Source organism: Erythrolamprus reginae, chromosome 1, assembly GCF_031021105.1.
Source record: "Erythrolamprus reginae isolate rEryReg1 chromosome 1, rEryReg1.hap1, whole genome shotgun sequence".
Lineage (NCBI taxonomy): Eukaryota > Metazoa > Chordata > Lepidosauria > Squamata > Dipsadidae > Erythrolamprus > Erythrolamprus reginae.
The window spans coordinates 233501783-233517148 of record NC_091950.1 but is presented as its reverse complement, the minus strand read 5'-3'; the positions used below and the strand labels follow the sequence as shown (position 1 = coordinate 233517148).

At 38.6% G+C, this 15366-nt stretch overlaps 1 protein-coding gene across 3 annotated transcripts in view; it reads right to left on the bottom strand.

The window, feature by feature from the left end:
* The window catches only part of UGP2 (UDP-glucose pyrophosphorylase 2), a 34027-nt gene that overhangs the window by 16996 nt on the left and 1665 nt on the right, over positions 1-15366 (bottom strand). For 2 of the 3 annotated variants that reach the window (XM_070732573.1, XM_070732572.1), the window contains exons 2-4: positions 5571-5698; positions 4749-4856; positions 3420-3605 (exon numbers count right to left, since the gene is read on the bottom strand). In XM_070732573.1, the coding sequence (XP_070588674.1) occupies positions 3420-3605; positions 4749-4856; positions 5571-5684 (408 nt within the window). In that variant the 5' untranslated portion in view covers positions 5685-5698. Of the gene's footprint in view, positions 1-3419; positions 3606-4748; positions 4857-5570; positions 5699-13253; positions 13895-15366 lie in introns of those variants that run through there. The other variant, XM_070732571.1, reaches the window with a different exon arrangement.

Genomic DNA, 15366 nt, shown 5'->3' with positions numbered 1-15366 from the left:
CAACCTGCCGTCACTCGGCGAAACCTCTGGGTTGGCACAGGAGTTCATGGCCACCATGACAGCCGTGGACCTGACTCAAGTAATACAGGGTCCGACTCACGAGGGAGGGCACGCACCTGACATGGTATTCCTTTCCGAGCAATTGAGTAATGGTCTGAGACTAAGGGGCTTAGAAGTATTGCCTTTGTCATGGTCAGACTATTTTCTACTACGGCTTGACTTTCTGGCTCCAATCCTCCCCCGCAGGGAGGCGGAACCAATGAAGATGTTCCGCCCCAGACGCCTGATGGACCCAGAGGGCTTTCAGACGGCGCTTGGGGTTATTCCAGAGGCACTCGTCCACAGTTCGGCGGAGTCTCTCGCGGAGGCCTGGAACACGGCTGCAGCGGGGGCTCTTGACCGGATTGCGCCTTTGCGACCTCTCCGAGGCGTTAGACCCCGTAGAGCCCCATGGTTCAACGAGGAGCTCCGGGAGTTGAAACGCCAAAAGAGACGTCTAGAGAAGCGATGGAGGAAGAGTAGGTCTGAATCCGACCGAACACTTGTAAGAGCTTTTATTAAGACTTACAAAGTGGCGCTCAAGGCGGCAAGATGCGCGTACCATGCCGCCTTGATTGCATCAGCGGAATCCCGCCCGGCCGCTCTGTTTAGGGTGACCCGCTCCCTTCTTAATCAGGGGGGAGTTGGGGAGCCCTTGCAGAGTAGTGCCGAGGATTTTAACATGTTTTTCACTGATAAAGTCGCTCGGATTCGGGCCGACCTCGACTCCAATTGTATAACAGAGTCGACTGACAACGAGTCAGTCGAGATGACTGGGGCACGTACTTGTCCACCTGTCTGGGAAGAGTTTGATCTGGTGACACCTGATGAAGTGGACAAGGCCATTGGAGCTGTGAGTTCCGCCACCTGTTTACTGGATCCGTGTCCCTCCTGGTTGGTTTCGGCCAGCAGGGAGGTGACACGGAGCTGGGCCCAGGAGATTACCAACGCTTCCTTGGGGAGGGGAGTTTTTCCATCACTCTATAAAGAAGCGCTTGTGCGCCCCCTCCTCAAGAAGCCCTCCCTGGACCCAGCTGTCCTTAATAACTATCGTCCAGTCTCCAACCTTCCCTTTATGGGGAAGGTTGTTGAGAAGGTGGTGGCGCTCCAACTCCAGCGGTCCTTGGAAGAAGCCGATTATCTAGGTCCCCGGCAGTCGGGTTTCAGGCCCGGTTACAGCACGGAAACCGCTTTGGTCGCGTTGATGGATGATCTCTGGCGGGCCCGGGACAGGGGTTTATCCTCTGTCCTGGTGCTCCTTGACCTCTCAGCGGCTTTCGATACCATCGACCATGGTATCCTTCTGCACCGGCTGGAGGGGCTGGGGGTGGGAGGCACTGTTCTGCAGTGGTTCTCCTCCTACCTCTCTGGCCGGTCGCAGTCGGTGTTAGTGGGGGGTCAGAGGTCGACTCCTAGGTCTCTCCCTTGTGGGGTGCCTCAGGGGTCGGTCCTCTCCCCCCTGCTATTTAACATCTACATGAAACCGCTGGGCGAGATCATCCAAGGACATGGGGTGAGGTATCATCAATATGCGGATGATACCCAGCTTTACATCTCCACCCCATGCCCAGTCAACGAAGCGGTGGAAGTGATGTGCCGGTGCCTGGAGGCTGTCGGGGCCTGGATGGGTGTCAACAGACTCAAGCTCAACCCGGATAAGACGGAGTGGCTGTGGGTTTTGCCTCCCAAGGACAACTCCATCTGTCCGTCCATTACCCTGGGGGGGGAATCATTGACCCCCTCAGAGAGGGTCCGCAACTTGGGCGTCCTCCTCGATCCACAGCTCACATTAGAACAACATCTTTCAGCTGTGGCGAGGGGGGCGTTTGCCCAGGTTCGCCTGGTGCACCAGTTGCGGCCCTATCTGGACCGGGACTCATTGCTCACAGTCACTCATGCCCTCATCACCTCGAGATTCGACTACTGTAATGCTCTCTACATGGGGCTACCTTTGAAAAGTGTTCGGAAACTTCAGATCGTGCAAAATGCAGCTGCGAGAGCAGTCATGGGCCTACCTAGGTATGCCCATGTTTCACCATCACTCCGCAGTCTGCATTGGCTGCCGATCAATTTCCGGTCACAATTCAAAGTGTTGGTTATGACCTTTAAAGCCCTTCATGGCATTGGACCAGAATATCTCCGAGACCGCCTCCTGCCGCACGAATCCCAGCGACCGATTAGGTCCCACAGAGTGGGCCTTCTCTGGGTCCCGTCAACTAAACAATGTCGGTTGGCGGGCCCCAGGGGAAGAGCCTTCTCTGTGGCGGCACCGGCCCTCTGGAACCAACTCCCCCCGGAGATTAGGACTGCCCCTGCTCTTCCTGCCTTCCGTAAACTCCTTAAAACCCACCTTTGCCGTCAGGCATGGGGGAACTGAAACATCTCCCCCTGGGCACGTTTAATTTATGCATGGTATGTCTGTGTGTGTGTCTGTTAGCATATGGGTTTTTTTTAAATATTTAAACATTTTAAACTTGTTGATTACCTACGATTTGTTTCTACATGTTGTGAGCCGCCCCGAGTCTCCGGAGAGGGGCGGCATACAAATCTAAGTAATAAATAAATAAATAAATAAACAAAACAGAAAATTTCATACAATCAAATTGGACACGGCATGGAATGGATAGCAGGAGCAACAATATTTTCAAGTTCTATTTTTTTTAATACAACCTGAGAAACAACAGCCAGAACATACATCTTTTCCAAAAACTCTTGGATCAATGCTATCTTTGACATAAGCAACAACCACCTCAAGTTCATTCTGGCATGAAAAGTCATCTAGTGTCTACCATAAACTTCTTGAAGGAAGCATATGGTATGGATGTTTTAATGACCTTCTACCAAATGAATTAATAAGCACTAGTGTAAAACTTTATTACCTGCCTCAAACACCAATTAATATTTCATGGGGACCTGTGAGGACCAATGGCTATTGGTATTGATAGCAGAGCGATTGCCTCTGAAAGCTATCTTCTGGGAGATTAGTGGACTTCCTTGTGCAGCTGGTTGGCAATTTGTGAGAACAGACAGCTGCTTCAGATGAGCCAGGGGTCCAATTCAGCAGAACATTGCTTATGTTCTTATGTTCATAGAAAATATTTTGGAATGGTAATGGCAAACTTTTTTAACAGTATTCTTTAATGTTTTATTCCAATTTGCTCTCAGGTGATCTTTTACAGGTAGTAAAAAATTAATGATGGGTCAATGTGAGATATCTGGAGTGATTGTAAGATTCTTGAAACAGACACAAAACATTTCAGCATAATGCAAATTGACTTTCCCATTGGGTTTTTAGTGCTTTGCATGGGCTCTCTGTGAATGACATCCACAGACTTTATGATAATTATTTAACAAGGAGAACTCATATATATGCTACCCACCTCAATCTGTTGAACTGTTAAATCCAGGAATGTATTCTCATTCCGTACACTAATGAGACTTTTGGGGCCTTTACATCCCATACTGGTGCCCAAGCCACCATTAAGTTTCACCACAACTAACTTGTTCAAAACTGAAGCAATGCTATCAGGTATGCCTCTTGCTTTTATCTTCTCGTAAGGTTGTATCTGAAAGGAAAGCAATGGCGATAAGCATATCAGAATAACTCTATACTGTTTATAGTATTTTATTGTAAAAAAAGAATTGAAAAATAAAACATGGAGTAAAGATTTAAATTTTGTGTTTGCTTACACAAGACAAACATTTCATCCGGACAGCATTGCAGAATTGTCGCCCTGAGTCCTTCGGGATTGGGCGGCATAGAAGTCAAATTAAATAAATAAATAGTCTATATTGATGAAAGCAATCCAAAGACTGATTTTTGTTCTTCCCAACTTCTGGGTTTGGTTACTGTCTTGAAATATTCTCTCCCCATTTAAATTACCGTATTTTTCAGCGTGTAAGACAAGCCATTCCCCCTTAAAAGAGGGTGGAAATGTTGGTGCATCTTATACAGAGAATACAGCCACTTTGGCCTCCCGAAACCCCACCTCCCATCCCATTTTTGTGAAAATTGGCAATTCTTTGCAAAAACGGGGTACACAGAGGGTTTGGGAGGCCTGCAGAGTGCTCCTGGGGACTGGGGGAAGGCAAAATGCACAAAACAAGGGCATTTTTACCTCCTCCCAGCCCCGAGAAGCAGGCCTCCCAAACCCACTGTGCACACCATTTTTTTCCAAAAACTGGTGAAAAATGGGCCCATTTTTGTGAAAAACAGGGCATGCAGAAGTTTTGGGAGGCCTGCTTGGGAGCTGAGATGGATAAAAACTTTTTTTTTCTTACCTCTTTGAAATCTTGATGTCTTATATACTGGTGTGTCTTATAGTCCAAAAAATACGGTAAGTACTGTGTGGTTGCAGAAGTAAAACTGGGTAACCAAAACTGATTCAATAAACCTTATTGCAAATATACATTGAATGCCAGAAAAGATAATGCATATTTGTTACTCCAAATCTTGCATTTATTTTTTTAGAAAGTCCTTTAATGGCTCAAAGCTAAGTGACAGATATTGTTGATGATAGTGACATTTTATCTTTAGGCAAAATACTATCCTGATACATCACGGCTATTTATTCCTTCAAATCAAAACACAATTCTATCGTATTGCTTAATGTGAACTTCTTCAAAATCCCTGGGTAAATCAGAATATGATATTTAAAAAGCAATGAGAATCATAATAAATTGGTAATTCACATCAGGCTGCAACTTACAGAATCTTCTGGAGGTCTTTGAATCTTTCCCCAGTCTACTGATGGTCCTTTTTCTTGTAAGAATCTGTGAAAGAGCTTTCGAAATCCTTCCAGGTCCTTTTCAGTGTGCTGAAAAAGGCAATTGAAGCATGTTGTTTTTAAGTTCTGCTAAACCTTATGCAAAACTGAGATATATAATTATTGTAAAATGTGAGGCAACAGAAACAGAGCCATTTCTCTTTCATTTTTGAAAGGAAAAATTGGAAATGTTGCATAAAATTAAAATATATCAATATTTATTTTAGCGCACATGTAACGCACATTTTAGCACAGTGCAACATATACCATAACTTACTTGATTGGTTCAGAGAAATACATTTATTATTTATTAATGTATTGTTTATTAAATAAATAAATTTATATTTATTAAATTTATCTACACCTATCTCACTATCTGGAGTGAATAAAGCTGAAAAGTGTAGTTTATTTAGGCAATAATTATAAATTTCTTCTTTAGCAACCACAAGTGGAACTGTCAACTTGATATTAAGCGAACCAATCACTAAGTGAAACTATCCCAAAATGGAAAGAATGGAAAGAAAACTGCTTTCTAACATTATATTGTTTAATATTATTACAGGTAGTCCTAAAGGGGACATCATGTTTAAGAACAAAGCTCTTGAAGTGGCTGTACTTAAAATTCCTTTGTTTCTCTGACAATTCTAGAACGTTTGCCTACATACTCTATTTATCCCATAGATAGATAGATAGATCCCAAACTTCTGATCACCACAAAAATAGGATCTTCTCAAGAACATATTGTAATTTTGTTTTAGTCCTAACCTGTAGCTCATTCTGTGGTGCAGTTCCAAGAATTTTATCTAGTTCTGTTTTCATTGTATATTCCAATTCTTGCTTAATAGCTTCCTGGAATGGGGAGGTACCAGCCTGAGACATCGCTTTGCTAAAGTCTTAAAAAAGAAAGAGAGACAATTTTCATAGGCATCTTAGAGAAAACAGAATGCTTAACGATCAAATATAATGTTAAGATGTACTGTACTTAAAAGCAGCATGTATTATATAAATTTATTTTGTACAATATTTTTACAGATGCAACATATTCTTATAATAATAACAATGACTTGGAAAGGACCTTGGAGGTCTTCTAGTCCATCCCCCTGCTTCGGGAGGAAAGACTACACTACTTCAGACAAATGGTTACTCAACATCTTAAAAACTTCCAGTGTTGGAGCATTCACAACTTCTGGAGGCAAACTTGTTTTCTTGCATTTTGCTAGTCAACCAATGGGCCAAATAAGGATGCATTCCATTTTTGTGTTTGCTATTAGTTAGCTAGTCATGGGGGGGGGGGGATATCCCCAAATAATAGCTATTCTTTTTCTAAATTGTCAGGGTGTTCTGCAGTTGAATAGCTGAGCATTACTGATTTGCCAAGCAATACAATCTTTCTTTCACAAAATTATGTACAGTAGTACAAAAAATGTAGAAACTTGGTGATAAACTCTAGTAATTTTTTTTGTATTCCTCAGCTCTCTCCCTTTGTATTTTCTGATTCAAGGGTTCAGTTACTACTAAGTAACATGAAGTGAATTGCTACATATTTCTTATCTGCATTTGCAGAACTTTGGTTTTAAGGCACTTATTTTACACATGCAAAAATAACAGAAGTATCCATTATTAGGAGGTTATACTTTTAAGTACAAGATTCCAGATTTTTTTGGGGGGGGGGGGGACACTCTGATAATCCTTCACCATTAAACAGAAAATTAGTCAAAACAGTACAGTACAGTCAGAAACAATCCAAAACATAAATCATCCTAAATCAGCAGAAGCATTTTCTTCATTTTTTTAAAAAAAATGTATGTTAAAAAAACAAAACACAGTGATTTGCTTTTCCCTAAACTGTAACACATCAACTCAGAACTACACTACAAACTTTTAGGTAACTAACCAGCAGTGGGTTCTGAATTAGTTTGCTACTGGCTCGCATGTGTGTGTGACGCTTCTGCATGCACAGAAGTGTCCTGGGCAGGTGGGGGGAGCATCCCAGGTGGGTGGGAGGAACCTTTCTGCCGCTGCGACAAGTTCTAAGAACTGATCCAAACCAGAAGCAATCCACCACTGTAACTAACTCTTCATAGTGAAAATAAAATAAATAAATAAACCTTCCAGAACTATTCACTTTCAACCCATTCAGTTGAAATTATCTGTCTCCCTGCTCACCTCCATCCAATCTACATGGAAAAATTATTTTCAAATGCAGTTGGTTCTGCCTGGTTAAATGGTTATATAAAAAGAACTGTACAATCCACAATAAATATCCCAATCAAATTCTAAGATGACTCTAAAAACATGGCCAGTCACTGTGGGAATTAAGAAACAGTATCTCTTAGCTAACAGGACAAGAGCAGGTATCAACCCTAAAGTAACTATATAAAATAACGGTACAGTAGTTATGTATTTTAGGTTATTATTTTACCTATTCACGTCAGACTGTTGAAAAATGCACATATTATAATTCAAAATTATGCTACTTACAGTACAATATTAAATTAACTGATATTTGTCAGGCCCCACACTATTACTGTTGGTTCGAGAATATACATTTTTCAGGATTGTATAATAACATACTTATTTTTCAAAATCTGAAAAGTTCCCAATGTACACATTACTTTTTATTTCTTCCTATGCTATTCCTTTTAATGAAGCACTATATTTTACTTTTCTAGTTTTTTTATAACAGACTGAGTCAGACTGAATCAGCAGAATACTTTAAAATCACTTAAATCATTGATAGTATCAGAAAATGATAACATCCTGAGCCCTATTGGGTGGCATAAATAAATAAATAATACATAAATAAATAAATTTAAAAAAAACATGGTTATTTTTGCATTAAAACTCTATAAAAACTAGAGAGTTGGATATGTTATTTCAACTACCCAACATTATCTGTAATAAAAAAAGGAAACTCACAAGGAAGTACAGTACATTATTATTCACAGAGAACTGATTCATTTTCTACATACAAGTCTGCTTTTCTTAATTTTAAGACTATCCCAGTCTTAAAAGCATTTCCAGGTTTGGTGATAGTGACCTAAAGCATTTTAAATTTATTTGTAAGTAGTTTTAACTTGCTTAACAAGGTTCCCTATGTTAGAACACATATTATATTTTTCTATTTCAATTCTGTCATACAGCTTGTACTAGCTATTTTTCTACTAAAAAATTAAATTCTCTCTTGCAAGATACCATAATACATTGATTATAACAAAACAGAAAGCTACAGTACTGAATTTTACGTCTTGAAAGCAAGCAGGAATAATGAATTCAGGATACTATACATGCATTTGTATTTGTTTGTTTGTGTGTGTGTGTGTGTGTGTGTGTGTGTGTGTGTGTAGGGGGTGAGAGATTATATTCCTATTGAAGAGGTTTTTCCTGCAATAATCAATTCCCAGTTTGTTTGCATATTGTCTAATTGTGTTGTTTTTCTTTTGCTATGTTTTAGACCCAAGCATATACCTGACACAATCAGTATTATAACTTTGTAGTTATGTAGTTTTAAGATGAACCTCCTACTTGCACTAGGAAAGAAGAGAAGGGACATTAAAAAAAAATCAAAGTAACATGAGTGGACTGCCATTTATAAAGAAACTTCAAGTTTGGGATGAGGGAAACAGAAAACTAGACACAAATCTATGGATTTTGTATAGATCTGGTTTTCCACTATATCTGATTAAAGTGAGAATAATTTGTTGCAAGAAGTGGCTGTTATATTATAGCTAAATACTTGATATTTAAACACTGTTAAGAAAAGTATCCAAAATTTAGGAATCTGATGACACCTTTTCAGTTCAATAAATTTAATCAAAATACATTAGCTTTCATGACCTGCTGCGACTTATTTCATTATACTCCAATGCATTTGAAGACAATAAAATTTATTAGCCTAAAAAGGAGTGATCAGACTTCTACAATACAATACTAACATCAACCTGTTGTGGTTTTGTTAAAGACTAAAGAATGGTAGTATCTAAAAAGTTCTTCACCTAAAGGTCTATATTAAAAATCCTGTTCCTTCACACAAATATAATTTCTTATGTTTCTTCAACTAACAGATATCCAAGTTAAACATTTTTTGGAAATTGGTTGATAGTGATAATATAAACACCATGGCTTACAGTCAATGATTCTGCTGAGAAAGAAATTACACTCATTTCTATGGAGATTCTCAGTCATCCAAGTCACGGTTGTCCCAAAAGGGCCTTTTCAAAAGGCAACTGGACTTTTATTTTCCTTCAAAAGGTTTCGCTTCTCATCCAAGCAGCTTCTTCAGTTCTTACACTAACTAATACGAGCAGTACTTTCACTAATGGACTAAAGTCATATTTTCCAGTCTTTAAAATCTGCTCCAGAGGTTTGATGAACCATCAAGAGTAGATGAAAAGTTATAAAAAATACAGAAAGAGGGGATCAAGAAGTACCTTTCACAAAAGCTCCACTCATGTAACAACAGAGGTAGAGCACCTTGTTATCAAAGCAGCACTTTCATTCAACATCTTCACAAACAAAAGGCATTCTATTAGTTCTCTGTATGTAACTCTTTGTGTGCCAATTAACACTGCAAGTGCATCAGCTAGGAATAATAAATGCTATGCAAGACCTCTACTTACAATATTTTGCCACTTAAAGCAGATATTAAAACTAATCATAGCTGCAACTATTGAAACTTAATAATAAACATCAGAGCTGGAATGATGATTGTTTTCAGATTGCAAAAATATAATTACTTAATATTTTTTACTGCACTGAGTTCATGTGTCACGAACTAATGAATCATGTTCCTCATTATAAAGATTTCTTCCTCAAGATAATGCCTTCAAGATTTGTTGGCTCTCAAGATAGCGAGACATGATGGGAGCTGAATACCTTTTCCTGCTTCCGGGCTGCAAAAGGCTGATCTCTTAGGTTTAAAAGAGTACATTTGTTAGGTTTGGAAGCAGGTTTGCTATAGTCATACTTGAAAATTGTTAGGGGTAACACCTATAAAGATTATTATGTAAATCTACCCCAATTTAGAGAAGAAACATTTAAATTCAACTGCAGATGTCACAGTGCATATATTTAGTTCTGTTTTGGATAACGAAATGCATTTTAATTTCATTCTAAGTAGAACCAGCTTTCTTTCTTAGTAGCTACACAACAGATGTATGTCCCTGTCTCACAAAAATAACGCTGAAAGTTACAACCCCCCTGAACAAGATTTATTCCAACTGTTTGCCTTTCCTACTGCTTTTGCCAACTGCATGTCTCATTTCCAAAGTGGCAATAAAACGATGACGCCCTCGTTGCCCAGTAGGATTAGCAAATGTAGTGACGTAGGCAAGTAAAAATGTTTGAACAAATCTGGAAAGAAAGACTTGCTTCATCACAGCTATTGCAAAAGTTAACATTGTACTTAAGAAAATACACATTTAAAAAAATATTACACCCAGACAGTGGAGCTCAGGTGCAAACAAAGTAAGAACTCTCCAACCATCCTACAAGGTCTTGAGAATAAAACAAAAGGAAAAGGACCATCTTGAAGAACTAAATAAATTGGGAAACACAGAAAGATAAAGATTTCTGTCACTTTTAAAGATCCCACACTGAAACTGCTTTATCTATTTCCAGATCACACTGCAGCTGAGATTCTGAAGGTATTTCTAATGGAGTCACCTGGATAGCCAAGCAGTATAGGTCTAATCAAACGTTCAAGATATTTTCATACTTTTAGTGCCATTACCTTAGTGAAAGGAGGCATTAGAATACCAGTACAAAATTGGACAAGAGTGAATTACACTCCCTTGACTTTTTAGTTAAAGGAAAGTAATATGACTCCTTTCTACTGCTTTCAAATGCAACTAAATTGTGAACAAAGAAACTATTTATTATAAACTCTGCCTATATCAAAGTCCATTTTAAACATTGTTTTCCCACTAAACAAAACTGCACTTTGATAAATGTTGCATGAGACAAGGTATTTTTTTTTTTACATTCACACATGTAAGAGAAGGAAATGAAACAGGTATGAAAGAACTAAAAGTACTGCAGTACTATGCTAATCAGCCTGGTTTATAGTCCTAGCTTGTTCAAAAAACCACAGCCACAGGGTGATATTTCTGACTCTATGGTGATTTTAAGTGGACCTCAAAGGAAGGATATTGAATTACATGACATGGGGGTGGATGGGAGGGTGAAGGAAAACAATGGTGAGGGCTAGAGAAAGGAAAGCATACACCTAGTTACACTCTAGAATTGTTTGATCAGACTAGGGACAGATAACCCAAAACAGGATTAAATATGTATGCTGGGCTTCAATTATCAATTTTTTTTGCCATGATGCATTCTAATTGGTACAGATGGTACCTGAAATTTGGTCACACAAAGTTCTGTATCACTGCTGTAAATTTTATTCAAATGTATCAAAATTAAGTAAGTAGATCATATCTTGCCATATTAAAAGTACAGAATCTTTCTGGTACTGAAGGATATCTAAGGATGAGAAAAGAAAAGTAGGTAGAAAAGTATCTAGAAAAGGATAACAAGGACCATAGCTGTATTTACAGTACAGTATATCTAATGGTATAGAATCTGAAACTGGAATCCAGTAAGCTACTTTACTGGGTAGTGGGTAGTACTATCCTTTTCCCTTTTTGGTTTTACTTAATAAACAGCATGTGGACAATTGCTCTAGGACAGAGTCCAAGTTCTCTTGGACAGGTGGGTAGTGTCAACAATATACTCCATTCCATTTTAATTTAATTCCATTTTAAACAGTTTTATTTAATCCGTTTTAAATATATAGTTATAATCTACAGTATATGGATTTAGAAATTCTACATGTATCTACATAATTTGCTTTAGAAATTTATAAGAAATTATGACTGGATTATGTATTGCTGAAAGATGTTCAATATTATTTCTGTGCAGCACGACCTCTTCAATTCTGCCACTTTCCTGCTAATAATAGAAATACATGGACCATGTACTTTCAGACCCACTACCTAAACATTTAAACATCAAACCTGAATGAATTCATCTGGGGGGAAATCCAGCCTGATTGTACTGGCTTTAAGTATTTTAGATTTATCATTTTATGCAGTGTATATAATAAAATTATTTCACATAGACAACACTTTTTAGTTTTAATTAGAGTGGCCTAGATTTGCTAAGTAATACTGTAATATGATTTTATGGCAAAGCTTATCTTTCATAGTGTGAAAAGCTTAGTGAAAGATAGAAAGCTGTACTCTGCTAAATCCCTTTCCATGACCCCAATTCTTCCTAAAATTGTATGCCAAGATTTGGGGGCAAAAAAAAAGCACCATTTTATTTCACAGTAACAAAATGGGGGGGAGCATTTAAGATATTGCATACATTTAAATGCATTAAAAAGAAAGGTAAGATCTACTGACCTTCCACTAAAAATGCTGGATAGTACAGAAAAGTGCCTTGTTATATTCTGGCCACAAAAGTTTAAGATTATATTAGTAATTACTAATACTAAATCTCTGTTTACAACAACATAATCTAATGAATGTAGGAGAAATATCAAAAAGACCATCTACATCCAAGACTACCTTTTAAGTGAGGCATGTTGTATTATAAAACAGACACATTTAGGAAACATAATGAAATCCATTTTTATACAAAATGGCCTCCTCCAGTATTGGACTTGAAAAATAGCAACACCAAATGTTAAAATAACATTTATTGGTTGGGGGGGGGATGTTTTTGTTTTGCTGTGTAGAGAGTTCATAAGATCACTTTCAAGAAGTCTATTTTAAGAGTCAGTCATGTCAGTAGTGCTCAGCTTTTTGCTCAGTCGTGACAAAGATTTTGGTGAAACAAGTACCCTGAATAATTATTTCCCTGTCACAGAAGTGCATCAGTCATCAAGCAAAAATGTTTGCTTGTGGGCAATTTCACAATACAGTGTTCCCAAGCCACTTTCTACTGATATGCCCGGTCATAAAATACCCAGAAGAAATGGAGCTTTATTAACCACTTAGGTCACCAGTATGCTAATGGAAGGCCAGCTGATAAGCTACTCAGTACAGACCCTTCTTTAATTTACCAGACTGAGGGCAAGCTGCTTCAACTGCCTCAATCTAGCTTTAGGTGTTTCTTTTTTTAACATTTGGAGAAAGAAAAGGAATCCTGCCCACATATTCCCCCTTCCCCCCCACACACACACATTCTCTCTTTCTCTCTCTCATACACAGACAGACAGACACACTGGTGGAGACTGGCAGTTCTTTGCTATCACCTAAGCAACCCTCAAAACAAGGGAATTGCTGACTTAATCCAACTGATACCACTTTTGAACAGCCTCTGATCATTACCACCCGATCCCAGTAGCTGCCTGTGAGCCACAGCACAGCTCTTTAAAAACGCACACATACACACAACGCATCATGCAGCTTCTGGCACTACAAAACTTAACAGGCTTACACTTACCTTTTGCAAACGATGACATTTTGTATCTTTATGAAAATAAATACTCTTCTTGTATAAATATAGAAAAATTAAGACACTGACTCCTTCAGAATATGCCGCAAAAGCTCAGAAAAAAAAGAGCTTTAAGTGACTTCTCTCCTGATGTAGCAAATATTTTGCTCAGTTATTCAACATTTATATACCGTCAACAGAATACTCTTGCAAAAAAAAAATATAGAAGCCCTAATCATAATCGTCTCAGCCATCCACCCCGTCAAAAAATGATCTGCATCGGGATTTTATCACCGATTGTTCCCTGCTCTCTTCCTATACCTATCTTCAGAAATAAATGACTCCGAGAAACTGTCTTCAAGGTAAAAACCTAAAGATTTAAATTTCATCAATGAAAGAGGAGGGTCAAAAACTGTGCCTCGCCACCACCCTTTTCTCCTCCCCCTTCTCCACCTCAGAAACGTCTGGCTGCTGCAGAGATAAGAATGGCTCACACCATCTCCCCCACCCCTCTCCATCCCCAGCTCCTCCTTTTCTGAGAATTGACTGGTTTCCTTTTAAAAAGCAGGATTCCTTAGGATCACCTACAATAAATACTGCTCCTGCTTTCTCTCCCTCTCCCAGAGCTGCTGGCTACTTTGCTCAAGCCATTTCCTCTTTCTATGTGAAGAAGAGGCTCCTTTGATTTTACAACTTCAGTTCCCATCCCCCTCTGGGTGGGAGGGAGGGGTCAGACTTGGACCCCCTTTTTCTTCTTTCTTGCTCTTGGCTTTAAATAAAGGTTGGGATTGGCTCTGTGAGCTATACTGGCAATTTCTACATTTGAACTATAAATCAATGAGAAACTGGCTCGTTTTTGTGTTTTGTTCTTTTTTCTGCCATGCTTCGGCTGTTTTTGCATGTTAGGGCTGCAATGCTATTCCTCATCATTGCTTCCTTGGATTTAGTGGGTGTAATTTCTGCTAGATAAGCTTAACAATGTGCTGTGCAAAAGCCAGGTAAGATCATATGAATTTATAAAAAACATTTAAACGTTAATTTTGTTGTAGTGCTTAAGGATTTCTTTCAAAGTTTTGAAACAGAGAGTTACTGTAGAGGACAGATCTGGGGCACTCTACAGAACACTCACTTTTATTATAAGCTTTTATGGCTCAAATGTATTTTCATTTGATTGATCCACAAAATGCACAGTATTGTATATTAGTCTAAAAAGTATATCAAATCCATAATTTTATTTCAAGAAGTAACATCAGAAAAAATGTTTTCAATCTGATGGCCAATAACTGGAACTGCGGGAACATGTTTATAGATGATCTTGCAAAATGACAGAGCATTACAAAATAGCCACTGAAGATGGTTTACTGGATTTTTTTTTTTTATCCCCACTCAGTTTTGGGGGGCAGATAACATACTTATAAACAATGAACTGTAGCCACCAATCAAATTAATGGGTTTTGTCTGGGATTATAATTAGTGCTTTGCAGCATAACAGTTTTCATTTTTTAGCCTTTATTTTTTTTAATCAAGGGCTCTTGAAATACTGTATAAGTAAATAGGTAAAAATTAGAGAGACAGAAGATGCATTTTGAAAGATAATTCTACAGGAATGGAATGAGAACAAATCATAAGGGATCACTTCTGTGATCAATCTGTGGAGCTGCATATTGATTTTCTCCATGGCCTACAGTTGCTGTGGGATCTATAAAACAGACTCATGAAATCAACACACAAGTGGATTGCTGGGATAAAAGTAAACCTATTAGCTTCCACAGTATAAAAGTATAGTTTTGTTTTTTCAATGTAGGTACCACCAGACTCCAGACTGTATGTGATTCACCCCACAGAAATAGCAAGTCTAATGTTCCCATAACTGTTCTTTCACAATTTTTTATGAGTGCATAATAAACACTTTGTTTTCTCTGTTATAACAAAAAGATGTCCACGTAACACTAATTTTGCAGGATCTACTTACCCCCTGCAAAGTCAACCCTGTTCTTGGGCTTTGTGAGATAGATAGCCCCATGAACAAACTACGTTGGCTCCATTTACACACCACGCTAAGCTAAAATGCATTTTGCAACTTTATAAAATATAGATCAATCTACCCTGCAAGCACGCTATT